The 19,180-nt window shown below is 65.8% G+C and overlaps 1 protein-coding gene across 9 annotated transcripts; it reads left to right on the top strand.

Annotated features, from left to right (window-relative positions):
- The first annotated feature begins 649 nt into the window (after positions 1-649).
- RBFOX3 (RNA binding fox-1 homolog 3) lies at positions 650-18,941 on the top strand. 9 transcript variants are annotated; one of them, XM_047094034.1, is made up of 11 exons: positions 650-895; positions 6,290-6,427; positions 8,425-8,478; positions 9,306-9,398; positions 10,870-10,930; positions 14,086-14,186; positions 14,299-14,474; positions 15,083-15,118; positions 16,026-16,094; positions 17,178-17,256; positions 18,897-18,941. In XM_047094034.1, exons 1-11 carry the CDS (start codon positions 680-682, stop codon positions 18,939-18,941), a joined length of 1,068 nt encoding a protein of 355 aa, XP_046949990.1. In that variant the 5' UTR covers positions 650-679. The 9 variants fall into 9 exon arrangements, with proteins under 9 accessions (XP_046949990.1, XP_046949993.1, XP_046949989.1 ...); XM_047094027.1 differs by having other exon boundaries at positions 665-901; positions 14,086-14,139; positions 14,342-14,474; positions 14,960-15,122; positions 16,033-16,094; XM_047094031.1 differs by having other exon boundaries at positions 680-901; positions 6,293-6,427; positions 14,086-14,139; ... (1 more) ...; positions 15,083-15,122; positions 16,033-16,094.
- The last annotated feature ends 239 nt before the right edge of the window (positions 18,942-19,180 follow it).

Genomic DNA, 19,180 nt, shown 5'->3' with positions numbered 1-19,180 from the left:
GGGGTGGAGATGTGCTCAGGGGTTGTCGTCGAGACAGAGCCAGAACCTTCCGTGCCCCACAGACCACACCTCACCATCAGGGCCATCAGGGGGGCCGTGTGGTGCGGACTCCAAGTTCTGTGGGATCAACTCTGATCACCTTCTGGGCAGAGGTTCTCCTTCACCTCCTTTACCAATGGGAAAATCAAGGCTGAAAGCCTTCCTCAGGGAGGAGGGTGTGGGTGTGGCGCTAAGGGTCACGAGAGAGAGTTCTGTGTCTTGTCTGGATCAGTGGGATGGCGTCACGAAAGGTCACCGCTGGCTGATGCTGGGAACAGGGTGCACGACGTCGCGTGGGGTCCTTTCCTACGGTTTCCTGTGACTTTAGTGGCCTCAGGTCTGACAACGACAAGTGTGTGCGTGAGTGGTCTCGAGCCCTAAGCTCTCCAGACACCTGCCGCCCCGGCAGTCCCCTCTAATGGCTCAGATCTGGAGCCCCGTGTCGGGGAGTCCACCACCCAGGGGGCCCGGGCAATGCAGAGGGGCCACGGGCGCTTCTGGAACCCGCCCCCCTCCGCCCCCGTTCAGCCCGTGAACTCTCACAAGGAAGGTGGGCAGGGACGGGGCCCGCCAACGGTCTAACCAGCCACTCTCTTTCCCCCCACAGGGCAATCAGGACGCCACGGCTCCGCCTGAAGCGATGGCCCAGCCCTACCCCCCCGCCCAGTACCCCCCTCCGCCACAGAACGGCATCCCCGCCGAGTACGCGCCACCCCCTCCGCACCCCACGCAGGAGTACTCGGGCCAGACCCCGGTCCCCCCGGAGCACGGCATGACCCTGTACACACCAGCACAGACCCACCCCGAGCAGCCGGGCCCCGAGGCCAGCACGCAGCCCATCGCTGGGGCCCAGACTGTGCCGGTAAGGGGGCCCCTGGAGCCCGGAGCCTCGGGGAAGGTGGGGGGGGGCACACCCACCCAGAGGGGAGGCTCGGCAGGGCCGTGCGGGCCAGCAGGTCAGGGGCCGGGAGGGGCCTCGTGGTGGGGAGCCAGGTCCTTGCCCCCCGGGGAAGGGGCTTTCAGCCTCGGACACCGAGGGTCTCTGTCACACCAAGGGCCAGGCACCGCGGGTGGGCAGTGACCCCGCGGCCGGCCGAGGCCCGGGCCCGGGTGTCTGCGCAGGCGGGGACGGGGCGGCGGGAGAGGAGGCCTGGGGCCCCTCGCGTGTCTCGGGTTGCGGGCACGGTGATCGTTTCTAATCGCTCGTAATCTACCCGCCCGGCTGCCCTCCAATCAGAGAGCCTTGATTATGTGGTCGTAATGCGGCTCCGAGGAGAAAGTGCTGAGCCGGCCGCTTCTCAGACATTCCCTGACAGCGAAGGATTGTGGCCGGGAGCGAGCGGCCGGCCTGGGGGGGTGGGCGTCCCACGAGGGCAGCCCCCTCCCGGGGACCAGCCTGAATGAACCCCACCTGCTCCAGCCCTTCCCCGGCCCTCCCAAGTGCCTCCTCCAGGCGCCCGCCCCTGCCTGCCCCAGGGCGTTGGGGGCATCCGGCTGTCCCTGCTGGCTCCCTCCCGGCGATGGCTGGCAGGGCTTGGGCAGGAGGCCGGCACGCCCTGTGCCGCCCGGGAGGGGCCCCGCCCTGCCCTGCGCTCCCTCAGCCCTCCCCCTGCTCCAGCCTGGCTGCCGGGGGCGTCTACCCACCTTCCCTGTGCGGGCGCACCTGCCCGCTGGGCTGGCCCCGACCCCCGTCTGGGGCCCAGCCGCTGCCCCTCCTCCCCGTGCGGACTGCCACCAGCCTGAGTCAACTTGACCACTCCCCGCGTCCCCGCGTCCCATGGGCGCCCCCCCAGGGTTCCTACAGCGGGAAAGGGCGACACCCGCGGGTCCTGGAACCCGGAGCTGACGCGTGCTTCTGGGGCCGCTCTGTCTGCCTCTGCTTCCTGAAACCCACGAGGGGGTGTGCTCACACCAGAGCCAGAGGGGCCTTGCTGTGCACTGTCAGTGCTGGCAGATGGTCCCGTTCTGATGGGAAAGCATGTGTCCGGCCAGACCTCCCGCGATGTGACCTCCTCGTGAGCAGACACTGAGGCCCGGGAATTTGCCCTGGGAGCAAGCACAGGACACAGGATGGCCAGACGGGCAGATGCCTCGGAGTGGGGGGCCGACCACGCAAACCTGCACGGCAGACACCAGCCAGGGGGCCTGCGTGACACCCTGCATCACCAGATGAGGCCTAACGGGGGAAAGCATGAAGTCTTCCTTCACCGGGCAGACGGTTGTCGGGGGCGCGCACTGAGCCGGCAGTGGGGGCACACGGAAGAAATGACCACCCTGCCCCGCGGTGGCCACCGGCTCCCACCAGTCAAGGACGTAAAAGTCAACAGGGGGCCAGTCACGGGACGGAGTATGGGTCGTGGAAGGGACTCAGGAGTCCCAGAAAGGATTCGTGCATCTCACTTCCCAGGCCGAGAGCCTCCCAAGGAGAGCGCCCGGGCCTGGTGAATGGGGAGCCTTGACCTTCCTTCGGTCGGCTCGGGTCTCTCCAAGTCCCTGCAAGGGGGTCAGGGTCCGTAGGTCTTCCGTCCAGGGATACGGAGGAGGAGCGACCGGGACTCATCATGCCCCGGGGCCACCTGAGCCCTGCAGAGGACCTGAAGACACCCAGGCAAAGAGCTGGGCCACCGCTGGAGGCCGGGAGCACTCAGCCCCTGGAGTGTCTCCACAGGCAGAGGCTGCCCACCTTGGGAGGAGAGGAGATCTTGCTCTGAGATTCCGCTAGCCACCTTCTTCTTTCCAGAGAAGCTGCCCAGAGCTCCCAGCTGAAGCCTGAACACCTCCGTGCTGGGTCACACATCCCATCCTTGTGGGCGGGGTCCTCCGCTCACCACGGCCTCCTCTCTGTCCTCCCCAGCCAGCAGGTGCCACGCTAGCAGGAGCTGTGGCCTTCGGTCCCCTGCGTGCTTCGCTCCTGGAGCTTTAAGCAAAAGGAAAAGGGTGGACTTTGGTCACAGCGCAGAGGGGAAGAGCAGATGTATCCCCCTCCCCTCCCGGTCCCCCCAGCCCGGGGAGACTCAGCCGCGTGCCGCCACCACGCTGGCAGGGTGCTGACAGACAAGGCCATCCGTCAGCATCAGTGCAACAGGTGCAGTGGCCGGCAGAGAGCTTAGAACGTTCCGTGGCTCAGAGTCCGCAGTGGGAGCGCACGGCTCTGCCCAAGGACGGGGCTGCCCCTTACGACGAAGAAGACGTCGCAAACAGATGGCTTGAGGCTACCCACCCGTGGAGAACGCCTCCTCCCAGGCCAGCTCACCACCCAGCGGGCCCACCGGGTCCTTGCCTGCTGCCTGAGGGCCCGCCAGGCCGCTGGCCCCCACTAGGGTCTCTCTAGGCCTCTCTCTGTGCTGAGTGACCTCGGGGAGCCCCAGGTGAAGGGGCTGCAGGCTCTGGGGATGCAGGTGCCCCGGGTGGCATGTGGACCCTGCCTCTAACCCACCAGGGGTCAGCTCCTGGCCTTGAGTGACGGCTAAGGTGACACGGAGAAGGACAAGGACGCTGTGGCCAGACGGGGCAGGAGGGAGGCCGGTGGGGAGGGGGTCACTGTTGCTTCATTCTTCCCTGCCTTGGAGCCCTGGGGCCAAAGATTGCTTTGAAAGAGACAGGAAAGAAATGGGGAGTCCCAGGGAAAGGCAGCACAGCCCGGCCCACCCCCCTCCGCATCCCCCTCCCCGCCGGGGACACTCGCCCATCTTACCGTCTTACGGCCACCGAACCCGTTCACCTGCCTCTGCGTGTAGCTGCGCTCGGGTGAGGGGGCTCCTTTCTTGCTTGTGCCCTGGCCCCACTCACGATTCATCCCACATGACCCCCCCGACGCCCCATTCCCCCTCCTGGCCCTCAGCTGGCTCCCCTTAAAGGCCTCTACGGTGAGGCCCGGAGGAGGCCCCCGGACCGTGGAGGCTCACAGTGGGCTCAGCCCTGCTATGAGGACGGGCCCAGGGTAGAGACTCAGTCCAGGAAGGCCGCAGGCGCCTCACTTCGTCAGCGCCCTCCCGCGCCCCTCCACTGTGTGCCCAGGGCTCCCCCGCCCCTTTGGGTGCGAGCTGGCTAAGCTGACCGCTGCCCTCTGCTGGTCCCAAGCCGGCATTACATGCCCCTCCCCGGCCGAATCCCCAAATTTAGGGGGATTCCGTCACCCATACCCAGGAGCAACTGAGGGCACGGCTGCGTGAAATGCACTGGGCGGGGCGGGAGTGACAGAGGGCGCTGGGCCCACCCTGACCAGTGCACGGAAAGAGCCACACTTTGTCGTAACCAGAAAGCGGGAGAGTCAGCGGGTACATGGCCGGCCCTGCTCTGATTCAGGGGCACCCACGAGCCTCTGAAGGACTAGCACAGGCTTGCTCTCTGCACAGCAGAGTGGGACCAAGGGAGGAAGACTACTGGGGGGGGGGGGCGGGCCGGACTGTTGGGCATTTGCAGGTCCCTAGCTGGGCAGGAGGAGCCCCCAGGTGCCCCCCAGCACCCCCCAGGTGCCCAAAGGCAGCTGCCAGACGTTGCTCCCGCAGACCTGCCACCCACCCCCCCATCCGGATGCCTCAGCAGACTGGCTCCTGGGGCTGCTTGGTGGCCCCCAGGCCCAGGCGCCGCCATCACCTACAGCCCCACCCTCGGACACACGTCACTCTTGCCAGCCCGATAGGAGGGCTCAGAGAACACACACTCAGCAGAATGGGGCCCACCGCTCGTGGGATGGCCTCCCTGGGTCACACACGTCCCCAGGTGAACAGGAGGACGGTGGCTTCAAACCACACCTGGGATCGCACACCGTGTGCTGCAGACCCGAGTGTGAGGGACCAGCGGCCCCGGAGCTGATGACGTCCACCCCCCTCGCCTGTGGACCCTGGTGCCTGGCCAGAGGCCTCCTGGCCGAGTGCCGAAGCAGGGCAGCGGCCCCCTCCTTCCAGAAAGGATGAACGGTTGGCCATTGAGGGCAGCCACTCAGGAGCCCACAGACAGACCTCTGGCCACTAGCCATCGCCTTGGACGAGGCTCTGACTCCCAGCTCCGTTTCCTCAGCCGGGAGGAAGCCTCGGGCACAGGGCCTCCCCCTGCTCACCCGTCCGAACTCCGGGAGGCCTGTGGTAGCGGCCAGCGCCCCCTCGATTGCGGGCAAGGAAACCCGGCAGAAAGGAAACCAGCGAAGCGGCAGTTCTCGGAGGCCCGTAGGAAGTGGTGTCCGGGCGTCTCTCCCTGGGCTCTCTGCACCCCGACCGTCGCCGCTGCTCAGCTGTCCGTGCTCCTCCAGCCGTGAGCGAGGCCGCGGCCACCAGCACCTCCACTCTTGCGAAGTCCAGCCTGGGCCTCGGGGGACCCTCCCCCTGCGCTCCCTCCGGGCAGAGAGAAGCTCAGGGCGCCCCTCGTGCCTCCAGCCAAGGTCCCGTCTGAGGCGCAGACCCCGGACAAGGACGCAAGGCCACGCAGAGTGCCGGGGACGCGACCCCAAGAAAGCCTTGGCATCCCTGCGGGGCACCTGGGGACACCGTGGCGCCCCCGGGGTGGGTGCCACCCACCGTGTCTGTCACAGGCTGATAGCTGCCCCTGGACACTCCCACTTGCCTCGCCAGTGAGCTGAGCCACAGTGAGACTCGGGTCGGTCACCTGCTCGCCCACCGGGCACACGTCGATGGAGCCCAGGCCGCATGCCGTCGGCACCGTGCTACGGCAGCGACGGAACCAGGCTGGGGGCCGGCCTGCTGGTGCGCTGGTGGCCTGTCCCTGTGGAGGGTCCGGGTGCTGCACAGCACGGGGGCTAGGATGAGGGGCAGCACCTCGCGGGCCTGCGTGCCTGGGGGCGGGCTCTGACATCTCCCCGGCTTCTCATCAGGCCTAGGAAGCCAGAAAGGCCCCCGTGCTCCCAGAACTTGGGTTGTGTGGGGTAAGGGAGAACCCTTGACTTTGAGGGTCAGGATAGTCGGTGCAGCCGAGGGACCGCTAGGGTCAGACCTGTGTGCTCAGGGCTGAGCCAGGCGGTGACAGCGCACCCGGCCAGGGTCACCGGCCCCACGTTGGCGTCTGTGGTGTCGGGCACAGCCACGTGCAGAGGCCTGGAGGGGGGGCCTCGGAGGTCAAGGTGCCGCTGGGCCGCACCTAGTGAGAACCGCCTGCCCGGCCCCCCTGTGGCCCCCAGCCCCAGGGTGGGGAGGCCCAGGGAGTTGGAGGGTCCGGCCTTCAGAGCCTCCGCTCCGGACGGGACGGGACGGGACGGGGGCCGAGAGGGGTACCTCACAGCCCGGGTCCTCTCCCCCAGCAGACAGACGAGGCGGCACAGACGGACAGCCAGCCGCTCCACTCCTCCGACCACACAGAGAAGCAGCAGCCCAAGCGGCTACACGTCTCCAACATCCCCTTCCGGTTCAGGGACCCCGACCTGCGGCAAATGTTCGGGGTGAGTGCCCGCGGCCCCTCCGTGCCGGCTCTCCCGACGCGGGGCCCCCTGGGTCCAGCTCTGACCTGAGCCTGCAGGGTGGAAAGAAGGGGTGGCAGCCAGACACGCAGCACCTCCACGCCCCACCCCCACCCCCACTTCCGCCGTCCTCGGCGCTTCTCAGAGGCCCCTCGAGGCCCAAAGGTTATCAGGCGCCCGCTAGGTTATCACTCCGCAGTCCCCACGGTCTGACAGGAGGGGACCACCACCCCTCAGAGGGCACCGGGAGGGGCAGCTCGGCCTCCTGGCCCCACGAGGCCCGGCAGCCGACCAGCCCTGCCTCTCCTGTGTGCCAGAGGGCTGAGCACTCACCCTCTCTGGGCCCGTGTCCTTGGGGCTCCGGGCAGACGCTCAAACTGTGGGAAGCAAGCACGCGCCACTGTCCTTCTGGATTCCCCCAGTTGGTTCCAGCAGGGCGGGCCTCCAGTCTCGTGGCGACTCTGTTGGGCCGCTTGACTTGAGTGCGGCTGCCCGGTGGGCGAGCAGGCCGGCACCAGCCAGGCCATCCGTCCCAAACAGCGCAGCCACGGAACCCCGGGGGGCCTGGCCCGCGTTTCTTCCCGCGCCTCCGCCCTCACCCCAAACCCTCTTTCCCGCCACCAGCACTGTGCCCGCCCCCACCCCTGGCCTCTGAACCCCAGCCCCGCCTTCACACCACGCCCCACCCCACCCCCCGACCCAGATGGGATTTGTCAAAGGGGAGGTGCCATGAGGGGGGGCTCAGGATGGACCCGGCACCCACACTTGGCCCCAAGTAGCCACTCCCCTTCTTGGAGGCCAGGCCCCATCGGATTGGGGGCTTAGACACAGTGAGGGGCCTCTGGGATGTGGAATCATCAGGATTCTGCCCCACTCGGCCTGGGCCCCGGCAGCTGCCAACCCCTTTGATCCTGGGGGTCCCCAGTTAAAGCGGCCGCTGTACAAAGCTCGCCCTGACCTCGGTCCCCAGGTCACGTCCCATCCCTCTTCCCCATACAGCGGACACCTACTGGTGTCAGCTGGCCTGTCCCCTCACCAGGGTGTCAGCTCGCCCGTCCCCTCACCAGAGCGTAAGATCACCTGTCCTCGTCCCCGCTCCAGGGCGTCGACTCGCCTGTCCCCTGTCCCCTCACCACAGCATCAGCCCACCTGTCCCCGCACGAGGACAGGCAGCACCAGCCCTGTTTCAGCCTTCATCAGAGTTGAGATTGCATTGCTGTCCTCTTCCGTGTCACGTCACTGCTCCTTTGACACCCTAGTCCCAGTGTTGTGGGATGAGGGGAAGCCCATCGCCTACACATACCAGAGGCCTCGGAAGGGCCCCCCCGGGACCTGGTCTCGGGGATTTGGCCTTCACAGGTTCGTGGTCTCCTGCGACAGTGAGAGAGACAGGGCTGCCCCGGGGGATTCTGGGCCGGTGATGGGGCAGGAAGGGGGCAGCCAGAGCATCTGGGCCTGCCTGGCCGGTATGTCCCAGTCAAGTAGAGTTTGGGATCGGTTCTGTCCTGCACCCCACACAGCCCGGCCCCAAACAGCACAGGTCACTGGCAGCACAGGTCTGTCCGTAGCACTTTGTCTCTTCGGAGGGCTCCTGCCCATGAGCTTTTGGGAAGGACCTATCTGTAGCCCTTTACCCTCTAGTGTGAATGAGAGGTGGCTATCGGTAACTTGGGGCAGGTCCCGGCAGGGAGAGGAGAGGGACTCCAACCGCGCTGCACCCTTCCCCGGTCCTCGGCCCCCACGCGGGTCTCAGGCAGGGAATGCGCGCTCCGTGAGAATGTGGGGAGGCGTCTCCTGTCCCCCCACCAGGCTACACCTAGAGCCCCTCCTACTCCCTGCAGGAGGCTGGGGGCGGGGAGGGGGGCTCGGGCCAGACCCGGGGAGCAGGCGAGGGTCTCCTGAGAAGCGGGCGAGCCGGCCGGCCGGCAGTCTTAACCCGCCCTCCCTTGTCTCCCCACCCCCCCTCTCTGTCTCTGCAGCAATTCGGAAAAATTTTAGACGTGGAGATCATTTTTAACGAGCGGGGCTCCAAGGTGGGTGCCGCCCAGAGGCCGCCACCATTACAGCGCCGGCTGTAGGTCCCGCCAGGCTAACGTGTGAAATGTGCGTTTCCTTCCTGGAGAGCTTCGAGCCCGAGGACCCCTGAGCTACACGGGTGCTTGTATTCCCCGCTCCTCCGCCCCCCCGCCCCCCCACCCCGCTGTCTGTGTCGTTGCTGCAGCTGCGATGCTTTCTGTCTGAGCTGCCGGGACCTCTCTGTCCGCGCCCCCGCTGAGCCCCGGGTCCCCAGCCGCCTAGCCGCCCCGCCAGGGGGCCGCCGGCCTGCCTGGGAGCTGGCCCCGAGGCCGGTGGGCACGGCCGCAGGGTGGGCAAAGACAGGCCCTGCTCCCTGCTCAGGGAAGAGAAGACCCCCCCATCCAGGCTCCTAGGGTGATGGGGGGTGGGGCTGCCCCCAGGAGGTCCTGAAACCCAGCTTTGCCCCCCAGGTGGCATTAGGGTGACACAGTCCCGGCCCCTGGCCGGGTTGGCATCTCTTTCATGGCTTTGGCCTGTCCTCTCGGAGGCGCCAGGCGGTCAGCTCAGGCCGGGCTCAGGCCAGGCTGGCAGCTGCCCCCGCCTGGGGCCGGACCCTTCCTGGGCATCCTGCCGGTGGTACCAGAACAGACCTCTGGGCTGCCGACCTCTCCTTCAACTCACCTGACTCAGTCCCTCTCTCTCTCTCTCTCTCTCTCTCTCTCCCTCCCCCCCCTCCCCCCCACCCATCTTTCTCTCTCCCCCTCCCTCTCTCTCCCTCCCCACTCCTCCTTTTTTTTCCTTTCTCTCATCCTTTCTCTCCGTGTCTGTCCTTCTCCGCTCACAGGGTTTTGGGTTTGTAACTTTTGAAACTAGCTCAGATGCTGACCGAGCCCGGGAGAAGCTGAATGGGACGATCGTAGAGGGACGGAAAATTGAGGTGCTCAGATAAGTGTGCTGCGCAGGGCGCGCCCTTGAGAAACGCCACTGTCACCCAGGTCCCCCACCCCAGCCCCGCGGCCACCCTGCAGAGAGCCGGGCCAGGGTCCCCAGGGCAGGGAGACGGGGCGGGGGGCAGAGCCCAGCCCATCTCCTGCCACCCCTCGTGGGCCTACGCTTCAGGCCCACCCAAGGGCCCCCTCCCTCTGCTTTCTGGAAGAGGCCCCCCAACTGTGGGAGTCAGCCAGACACTGGGAGGAGCCCCCAGAACAACACGTTTGAGGCTGGCCAGCTCTAAGCACCACAGCCAACCCAGTCTGTCCCCCAGTGGGGAGGTGCTGTTAATCCCCTCCCTCCGGGGAGAAGCAGCTGTCCCCTGTCCTCCCCCTCCCCAGCTGCCAGGGCCTGGAAAGGGACCTAGCCCAGAGGAGCGGCAGAGAGAGGAGACCACGGGTCCCCTTCGGCCCCCCTCACCCCTTCCCTGGTGGGCTGCCCATCCCCCTCGCCAGTGCTGCGGCCTGGGAGCTGGGCTCCTGGACAGGCAGGGCAGCGGGGGGTAGCCAGGGAGGGGAGGGGTCCGCAGCGAGGGTAAAGTCCGTGGGAAGAGAAGCGGCAGGGCCTGGGGGGGCGAGGGGTTCCAGAAGCAGCAGCCCTGCAGGCACCGACCTCGGCCAAGCTCTGGTGCAGCACCCGGTGGGCACTGGGGGATGCAGCCCCAGGCCCAGGGGCTCACACAGGACATGGGGAGGCAGTGTGGCCCCGACTCCTCTCTTGAGTTCCACCACCCGCCCTATTCTCGGTCTCCTTCCACAGAGGCCGAGCCCCACCCTCCCTACACCCCAGTCGGGCCCCTGCAGGGACTCAGACGCCTGGAGTTAGGACCCACCCCCTCGGCGCCCGCTTGCCCCCTCTCCCGTCGGCCTTGCCCTCGAGGGGCACACGTGTCCCATCAGGAACTCTCTGCCGGCCTCAGGGGAATGGGGTGCTACCCCCCCCCGACAAGAGGGGTGCCCATGGCTAGGAAGGCCTCGGCAGCCACCGAGGGCACAGAATGTCTTGGGGGCCGGTCTGCTAAGTTGGGCTGAGAGCACTTTGTGGAGAGTCCACCAGCCAGCTTCTCCAGTGGCCTCGGGTTGCCGGAGAGAGAGGCTGGGGCTTGGTCTGTGGGCGCGGCGTGTGGAAGGCAAGGGCCAGTGGGCCGGACGTGGTGCCTGAGCCGAGCGCCGGGAGCCGTGGTGGCCCAGGCTCGCTGGAGTGGGGGCAGCACGGTGGGGAGGGGAGGCCTGGGAGGAGGGCCAGGCAGGGTGTGGGGCCAGGCCGGCCGCAGATGCTGTCCCGGGCCTTCTCCTAGCCCCCGGGCCCTCGGTGCGGCTGTGCAGGAGCGGTGCAGAGCAGGACTGGGGTGGCCGGACGCTTGCAGGGAGCCCAGTGCCCTGCACACCCTCACCTTCTCCTCCCTTCTCTCCGGGCAGGTCAATAACGCCACAGCCCGCGTCATGACCAACAAGAAGACTGCGAACCCCTACACTAACGGTAAGGGCCCCAGGGCTTCTGGGAGGCTGCAGGGGCCCACCTCCCTGGACGCTGAGCGCCCCCTCGTGTCCCAGCTCCACCGGGTCAGAAGGGGACAGATGGGCCGGAGCAGGAGGAGAGCTGGGGCCGGATGCCCGGGCCTTCCCAAGCACGGGACACCCCAGGGACAGGCCCCGGGCACAGTGGGCGGTGGCCACTGTTCGTTATTTTCCAAGCGGTGAGGCGGGGCCCGGGCTAGAGACGCTCCCTAGTGAGGGAGTGTGACGATAATTCGGACAGTCCTCCATCCGGGCCTTGGGGACCCAAGTGTCCCCAAGGGGATCTCCCCAAGGGAAGCCTTACAGGCACATAATGCTCGCCACCTCAGTGGTCTTGTGCACCCACACACCTGACTCTAAGCAGAAGCAGCCAGTCTACCCTGAAGACAGAACCGCTGAGGCTGAGGGGAGGGGTGGCCCTCGCCGCTTCGCGTCTTCACCCCGCCAGCCAAGGCGGACTGGTTTGGGCGCAGCTGGCAGTGCGCTGGGGCCCGCTCGGCTTCGTGCCCGTGCCGGTGAGCGGTAGCCTGCTGTCAGGGTGAGTCTCCCTGCAGGGTGGGGGCTTGACGTCTCACCCCCCAGCAGGGGCAGAGTGACCAAGCCACCCCCCCCCCCCCCAGCGCTCTTGTCCCTGTGTGATTGGCCACCAATGGAGTCAGGTGACAGGTCAGCAAGGGTCAGGGGGCTGGGGGGGTGGGATCTGCCGCGTGGTGACCCACCAGCGGGGCCTCCGGGAGCAAGGCAGGGGTCTGGCTGAGCCACATTTAGACTAGATTATGGCTCCCACCCTGCTTTTTGGAGGACTGTCAAAGCTCACATTTTTTAAAGAAATTCGGGACACCCGCCTTTGCCAGCGTCCCGAGCTCCTGCCGAATGCTTGACACGGTAAGGCACAGTGGTAGGTGTGTTTGGCAGGTCAGGACGATCATCGGGGGCCCGTCGCCCCCGTCACCTGGGAGCCACGCCCCCTGCTCTCCAGCCAGAGCCGGGAGCGTCGGGAAGCATGGAATCCAGAAGGGAGTCCATCCCTGAATGACCACGTTCCTAGCCCGGGATGGGCGCGGAACCCACAGTGGTCTCACGACAGGGAACGGTGAGATGCTCACTGCCAAGGTTTGACCTGAGCATCCTCGCCGGCCTGAGCAAGAAGGACGTGGGCTGCGGTCCGCGGGCCCCAGGTTCTCTGTGGGTCGATACGGAAGCCCAGCACGTGGGCTCTGGCGGCCTGGGTATGTGGCTTGCCTTCGCCTGAACCCTCCAGAGAATCCATCGAATTCAGAAATTCATCGGCTGCGGGGCGGGGGGCCGAAGTGTCCACTGCAGGAACCAAACTCACCAGGTTTGACCAGGCGTTAAGACTATTTACAGAAGAAACAAAGGAGTCACCCAGGGGGACCTCGGGCTGCCTCTGTCATCTGGGGTCCCAGACGGTGAAACGGGACCGGCAGCGACAGGAGGAGGCATCAGAAAACCAGAGTGACAGACAAAGATGCCCGAGATTGCAGAACTGAAGGACCCACGGGAGCCCCGAGGACGGAGCCTCAGCGGGAGGGTGGGCTTGGGTCATTGGCCCCAGGACTCCGCTCCATCGTGGTTCTTACTAAGAAGACTCAGTTCCTGGGACGAGTTCTTTTTAGGAGATGAAACGTTTCTTCCCTCCTGATCTGGGATTTAGAGAAGATTCCAGAGTCTCAGCAGTAACATTCAGACACAGAATGGACCCCCGGGAGGAACAAGGCCCCAGACACTCCCGGCCGCCCACCCAGCAGTGGGGATGTTAGAATCTGGGTTGGAGGCCCACAGGTAGGGTCTGACACTGATGGCCTGGTCGCGTCCTTCGCCACGCTCTCCAGAGGCGTGTTGCTAGCTGGCCAGTGGGTACGGGTCCCTTCTGTCCCTCCTCACAAAGCCAAGCGGGATAGGGAGCCGGGCTGTCAGGACATACTGCCAAGATAAGACCAGGTACAGCGAGGCGGTCAGGGGCTGGGCTCGGTCAAAGACACCATGCCGTGCCCGTGGTATCTGAACGAGCACCTGGGGCCAGAACCCACTCAAAGCCGGCTGCCGTCCACCCCTCGGACCCTCCGGTGGAAGCGGGCTTCACTCCTACACGTGGGTCCCTGGTGGGAGGGGAAGACTGGTCTAGAAGCGGAGGGCCCTGAGCCGGTCCACCTGCAGAGAGGGACAGGTGGGTGCAGATTCGCTGGAGGCCAGGGAACGGCCAGGAATGTGGGCTGGGTCTGGATCTGGCTCCGCCACTCCCCCCGGCTCTGGGATGTGAGGCTGCCCTTCCTTCCTCCCCGAGCCTCCTCCGCTAGCTCGTCTGTAAAATGCGAGGGTGTGACACTTGGGTGGGTTTAGAACAGTGTGGCGCGCGGTGAGGGGCTCCGGAAATGTTAGTTGTCCTTCTTAGTACCTCCAGTCCAGAGGCCCTTCCTCCTCAGGAAGCCCTTCCCCTGGCTGCTCCGGGGAAAGACAGACCCAGGACGGTCGGGGCGGGACTCAGCCGTGGGGACGGAGAGCTCCACCCCAGGACAGGGGCTTTGGGACAGGAGGTGGCAGGAGGCCGTGACAGAAGCCACGCCCCCTCACGGCAGCCTCTGGCCCTCCTGGAAGGCAGCCCGGCCCCCGCCGGAGACCGCGCTCCCGTGATTGGGCCCCATCATGTGCCGAAGCGCAGGTGGGCCGGACCCCTCGCCCCAGCTGTGGGCCCGCAGAAGTTTACAGAAGTGTCCCAGTTTCCCTTCCTAGTTCACTCCCGCAGAGACTGCAGACTCCAAGCTGCCGGAGCTGGTGCCCCGCCCCCCGCCCCCCTCCGCAGGGCAGTCCCAGGGGCGGGCTGGGGAGGGCCACAACTTGAAAACAATCAGGAGGACACCCAGGCAGGGGGGTCGGGAGAGACTTGGTCCCTGTTATCTAGGGACCAGAAGGTCAGAGCCGGGGAGCCTGCAACATCCCCAGAGGGGCCCGGGGTCTCCTCTCCCCGCCGCGGAGGGAGGTGGGCCGGCCTCCCGCCGGGCTGCAGAGGCCACGCCTAAGGTGGGAGGATCCCAGGATAGTGTGAGGTGGGGAGAGAACGGGGGAAACGGTGACTGGGTTTCTTTGCTTCTCTTCTAGGCTGGAAGCTAAACCCCGTGGTGGGCGCAGTCTATGGGCCTGAATTCTATGCAGGTACAGGCTGGAGCGGTCACTCTGGGCGGAGCCGGGCCGGTGGGGGTGTGGCCGGCGGGTGGGTGTGGCCAGGCAGGGGCGTGGCCGTGCGGGCGTGGTTGGGCGGTGCCGGGCTAGCTGTGGCTGCGCACTGGCCGGCTCGTTTCGACCTGGCCTCAGGCTTTCCCTCTCACCGCCTCTTCTCTGGCCCCCTTTCCTGCAGTGACGGGGTTTCCCTACCCCACCACGGGCACGGCCGTAGCCTACAGGGGCGCGCACCTACGGGGTCGGGGCCGGGCCGTGTATAATACGTTTCGGGCTGCGCCGCCCCCGCCCCCCATCCCAACTTATGGAGCGTGAGTACCTGGGGAGGCACTTGGGAGGGAGGCATGGGGGAAGCCCAGGGCGCGTGGAGGGTGGGGGGGGAGGCCCTGGGCAGCCGGAGGGGCTAAGCAGCCTTTCCAGAACTGCGGGAAGGTGGGGGGGAGGGGGTGTCGGGAACCCCCAGACCTTTGCACTGCAGTCGCCTCCATATCAGTACCCCAACCCCATCCTGCCATGGGCGCCAAGGCTCACTGGTATTTGGGGGACATTTAGAGCCCCGGCGCCTTGCGAGCTGATTTAATGGGACTGTGGTTGGCCCTTGAGCTCAGCGAGGGCCTGCTCGAAGCCCTCCCTGGACCATTTCCCCGGGGCCCGGTGCCCTCTGCCTGGATGGGGGGGGACAGCTGCCTGGGCTGGGGTTGGGGGAGGGTAAGCAACAGGGGCCGCGGGGCCCCTGGCTTTGTGGGAGAGAGGAACTGACCAGCAAGGGTGTTACTCTATTGTTATACCAAAACAGGGCACTGGAGCAAACGCTTGTTAAAATGCCAGTCCCATGGGCAGGGCTGGCACCCTGCCCCCTCCCTCCTCAGCAGACGCCGGAGCCGGCCTGCCCACCACTCTCTTGTCCGTTTGCTTCCAGGGTCGTGTATCAGGACGGCTTTTATGGTGCTGAGATTTATGTAAGTGCGGTCCGGAGGGGAGGGCGGGGTGGGGCTTGTCCAGGCCTTCAGCTGATTTCCAGGGTCTTGCCCTCCCCCACCCCATCCCACTTCATCCTCGGAACCCCAGAGGGTGAGAGTGCCAGGGCAGTGGGTCCCTGGGGACCTTGGCACAGCGGAGCCTGGGCTGTCTGTGCTCATGTCTTCTCCAGTCCCCAGGGCGTTTGGGTGATGGGGGCAGGGGCGACTCTCCCGTATCCCTAACTGCATTGGGGTCACCGAGTGAGCCCCGGTGGGTACCCCATGTCCCGTACAGAGGCCCAGAGAGAGACCAGGAGGCAGGGGCTCGAGGGCAGACCCCTTGGTGGGTTCCTGTGGCTTCTCTCTCCCTTCGTGGGGCTCCCCCTGCTGCTTCCTCTAGCCCAGAGCCCCAGCTGACAACCCCTTCTCACGCACCTACCCCGCCCAACACGAGACCTTGCTTCCATCGTGGGCATTTGCCCATAATCCAACAGTCCCTTTGTGCCAGGGCCGAGACGTGATCCGGGTTTGCCCTTGACCTTTCCCAGTATCTATGATGGCACCCAGTCACCCATGGGTTCTCCACGCCCACGGGCATCAAAATCAGGGGCCCACTGGACTGCTGGCAGGTCTGTGGGCACTTAACATGTGTCAAGGCCACGAACACAGCCAGGCACGTAATTGGTACCCACCAGTGTGTTGAATGGGGAAGTGAACAGACACCCCTGCCTCACCTCAACCCGGTCCACTTGATAATCTATGGTCCTTAGGTCTCCATTAGGCCAGAAGCGAGGTGCCCCCAGGCCTACACCCACCAGCCAGTCCTCACCTGGCTGAAAGGGGAAGGTTGACAGGCCACGTCAGCCCCGCTAAGCCTCTGTGCCATCTCTCCCTCCCCCTTACCCTGCAGGGGGGCTATGCAGCCTACAGATACGCTCAGCCTGCAGCAGCAGCCGCGGCCTATAGCGACAGGTATGGCTGGGGCCGTGGTCGGGATAAAGACAGACGATGGGGTAACAGGGTCCCTGCAGGGCTGGGCTCAGACAGACGGGAAGACTTCACTACTGCTTGGGCCTGGGGCAGCTCCCCCTGGTGGCACAGAATCTGGACAGAGGAGAGCAGATCCGAGACCCCACCCCCCACCCCCCCCCACCCCGGTTTCTTCAGTCCCTTCCTGCCCTGGAGGCCCCGGAGTGGGAAGGGTACTCAGGAGGCTGTGTTTCTGCCCGTGGGCGCGCCTCCGATCCTTCTCGGGGCTTCAGGGTCTGAGGCCCTTTAGCTCGGAGAAGGAGAGGCAGCAGCTTGGGCTCCCAGGGGCCGTGGCGAGACCAGGTGGGCAGTGTGGCCATCTGAGAGCAGCCGGCCCTCTGCCCAGTGGCGGGCACACCCAGGGGCTGGGGGGGTGGCTCTGTGTTTGGAGGCAGGTCCCCCAGGGGTGGCCTAGCCTAGCACATGGGCGCTTGGTCCATTGGGCACAGAGTTCCTGCTTAGGGGAGCCTGGCATGCACGTGGTGGGTGCCGGCCTGGGGACCACCTGACTGTCCCTCCTGGTGGCACCCGGGGACCCGCACCTTTCTCGAAGCTTCTCGCTGCATCTCACGTGTGGGTTTTGTCCGGTGCGCGGCAGGCCCTTCAGCCCAGCCCTGTCCTACAAGAAGGTGGCATTTCACACACAGAATTAAGTTGAGAGGAAGGCCATCAGGGGGACACAGGGCCATGTCCCCCCCGTCCCCCCTCCCTGCTCTGAGCACTCTGCCCTCATTCTTTCCGGGGATCGAGGTTTCTCTTCCCTCCACCCCAGCTCTGTGAGGACTCCCATTTCCTTCCACGAGGTCCCTGGTAGAACAGCCTGCCCCTCGTCAGGGACAGCACACGCTGGAAGAGCTGAGAGGAGGGTGGCCAGCTGTGTTCCAGACGCTTCCTTCTCAACAGGCAGAAAGGATGGCGAGGAGGGAGGGAGGGCCTGGCGGGCGGGACCACACTGGAGGAGGTGGGGGGCCCGTTGCCACCCCTCACTTGCCCCCATCACCCCCCCACACCTCCCTCTCTCCCCAGTTACGGCAGAGTCTATGCGGCCACCGACCCCTACCACCACACCATCGGCCCCCCAGCGACCTACAGCATCGGAACCATGGTAAGGAGCAGGGGCGCCGCCTGGCCTTAGGCACTGGCCGTTGACAGGCTGGGGTGGGCAGGCCCTGAGGACAATGACCCAGACCTCTGACCGGCGCCTGGGAGGACCAAGGCCTGGATTGGGAGTCTGGGGGAGGACTTGCCCCTTTGAGCCCCCGGGGGACTTCGAGGGAGGCAGGTCCAGTGAGGACGTCTGGCCCTCTGGGGAGCATTCTGGTCCGCCCACTCTGCCCAGTCTTCTGAGGCTCCAGAGGCTCGTGGGGGTGTGTCCGCCACCGTCCCCCTGTGTCCTGTCACTGCGCTTTTCCTCACGTCAAGGAGAGGGACAGGGGCTGCCCCCCACTTCCCACCCAGACCCGTCGGCGGCCCTGGGGCCAGCGCTCTCCCAGCACCCACCCCCCCACGCACTCCCGGCCGGCTCTCGGCACCAGAGGTGTGCAGGCCAGTGTGTCTGTGTGTGTGTGTGTGTATGGCCAGCTGTCGACACATGCAGCCCAGCTCACTCTGTACTCCGAAACCTGCTTCCAGTGGTCACCCGCCTCCTGTGCCCACCCACCCCCGGCCCTGGGGGGTGTTGATGTCGGTTTTTAGCTAGCTTGGCATCCAGCATCAAAGATGAACACATTTTCCGGGGGGTAAGGAGGGAGGAGGTTCGGAGCCAGTACGGATACGTCGTTCCATCTCCCTCGGTCTTGATTACTCCCTCCCCGTTTTTGTTCTTTGATTTTTTGACAAGTTCCCCGCATCCCAGGCAGTCTGCAGTGACAGCTAGCGGCCACAGGGGGCAGCAGCAGGCCTCTTGGGGGCCGGCCCCTCCCCGGACAGAGGCCCCAAAAGTGCGCTCTGCAGGTCCCTCGGCTCCAGGCTCAGCTCAGGGCGCCCCCCACCATGCAGCTGCTGGCTAAAAGCTTTCGTTGATTCACAGAGGGGCCCCTCTTGTGTTCTCATTTTTGCTTGTAAGATTTTCTTTTTTTCCCCTCTGGCACTTGCCGCTCCCATTTCCTGTTGAAATTGGTTGGTGGGGAGGAGGTTCCTGCGGAGACCTCCCTGACCCAGCGCAGCCCAGGGACACAGGAGCCGGAGCATCCAGGACCCGTCCTCCTCAGCCGGACGCAGGGCCAGGCCCAAACGAGGCCCCGGCGGAAGAGGAGGGACCCCAGGGACCCCCTAAAGCTCGGAGGAGCTGGGCGAGCAGCCACAGCCTCTCCTGGTGGAGCCGAGGCCTGGGGAACCCTGACAGAGGAAGTCCGTCCACCCGCCAGAGCCCCCAAGGGGCTCTGAGGAGGCGGGGCCCTCGCTCAGACCTCCCCCGACCCATTAAAGAGAGAGGGGCCCCGGGAGGGCCAGGCCCGAGCCTAGAGAGTCGTCAAGAGGCTTCTCAAACCTCCTTGTCCCGGAGTGCCGGGGCTGATGACCCCAGCAGCCTCCTGGCCCCCAGGCCACCACCAGGACAGAACGAAGCCCAGGGCCCCCCCCCCCTTCTGCCATGGTAACTGGTACCCCGCTCTCCCCAAGGCCAGCCTTAAAACATGGGACTTAGCGATTTCTTTTTGGTTTTCCTTATTTTTTTTTTCTTTTTGCTTTTTCCCCCCCTACCACAAGGCGGTACTGATTGGCTGTTTGTCATCTTTGATGTTGCAGGCTAGCCTCTGCCGAGGAGGGTACAGCCGCTTCACCCCCTACTAGCAAGAGGGCCCAGCCCCTAGCAGCATTCACACTGACTGCCCAGTACACACCACACCCAGCAGGCCAAAACCAGGCACAGCCACCGGGAGGACAGTGCGCCCCCCCCAGTCAGCGGCACGCGACGCTAAAGTCCATAGGTTTTTCCTCCAGCCAGCTGGTGTCCCTGCCCCTCACCATGGCGTGTGTGTCTTTGACCCTGGTTACCCCTGTGTGTCTGAAACCTTGCTTCCTATTTTGAC

The sequence above is a fragment of the Lynx rufus genome, unplaced genomic scaffold (genome assembly GCF_022079265.1).
Source record: "Lynx rufus isolate CCGP_SWC_20201006 ecotype Redwood Valley unplaced genomic scaffold, mLynRuf1.p SCAF_37, whole genome shotgun sequence".
Taxonomy (NCBI): domain Eukaryota; kingdom Metazoa; phylum Chordata; class Mammalia; order Carnivora; family Felidae; genus Lynx; species Lynx rufus.
This window is presented reverse-complemented; position numbering and strand designations above follow the sequence as displayed.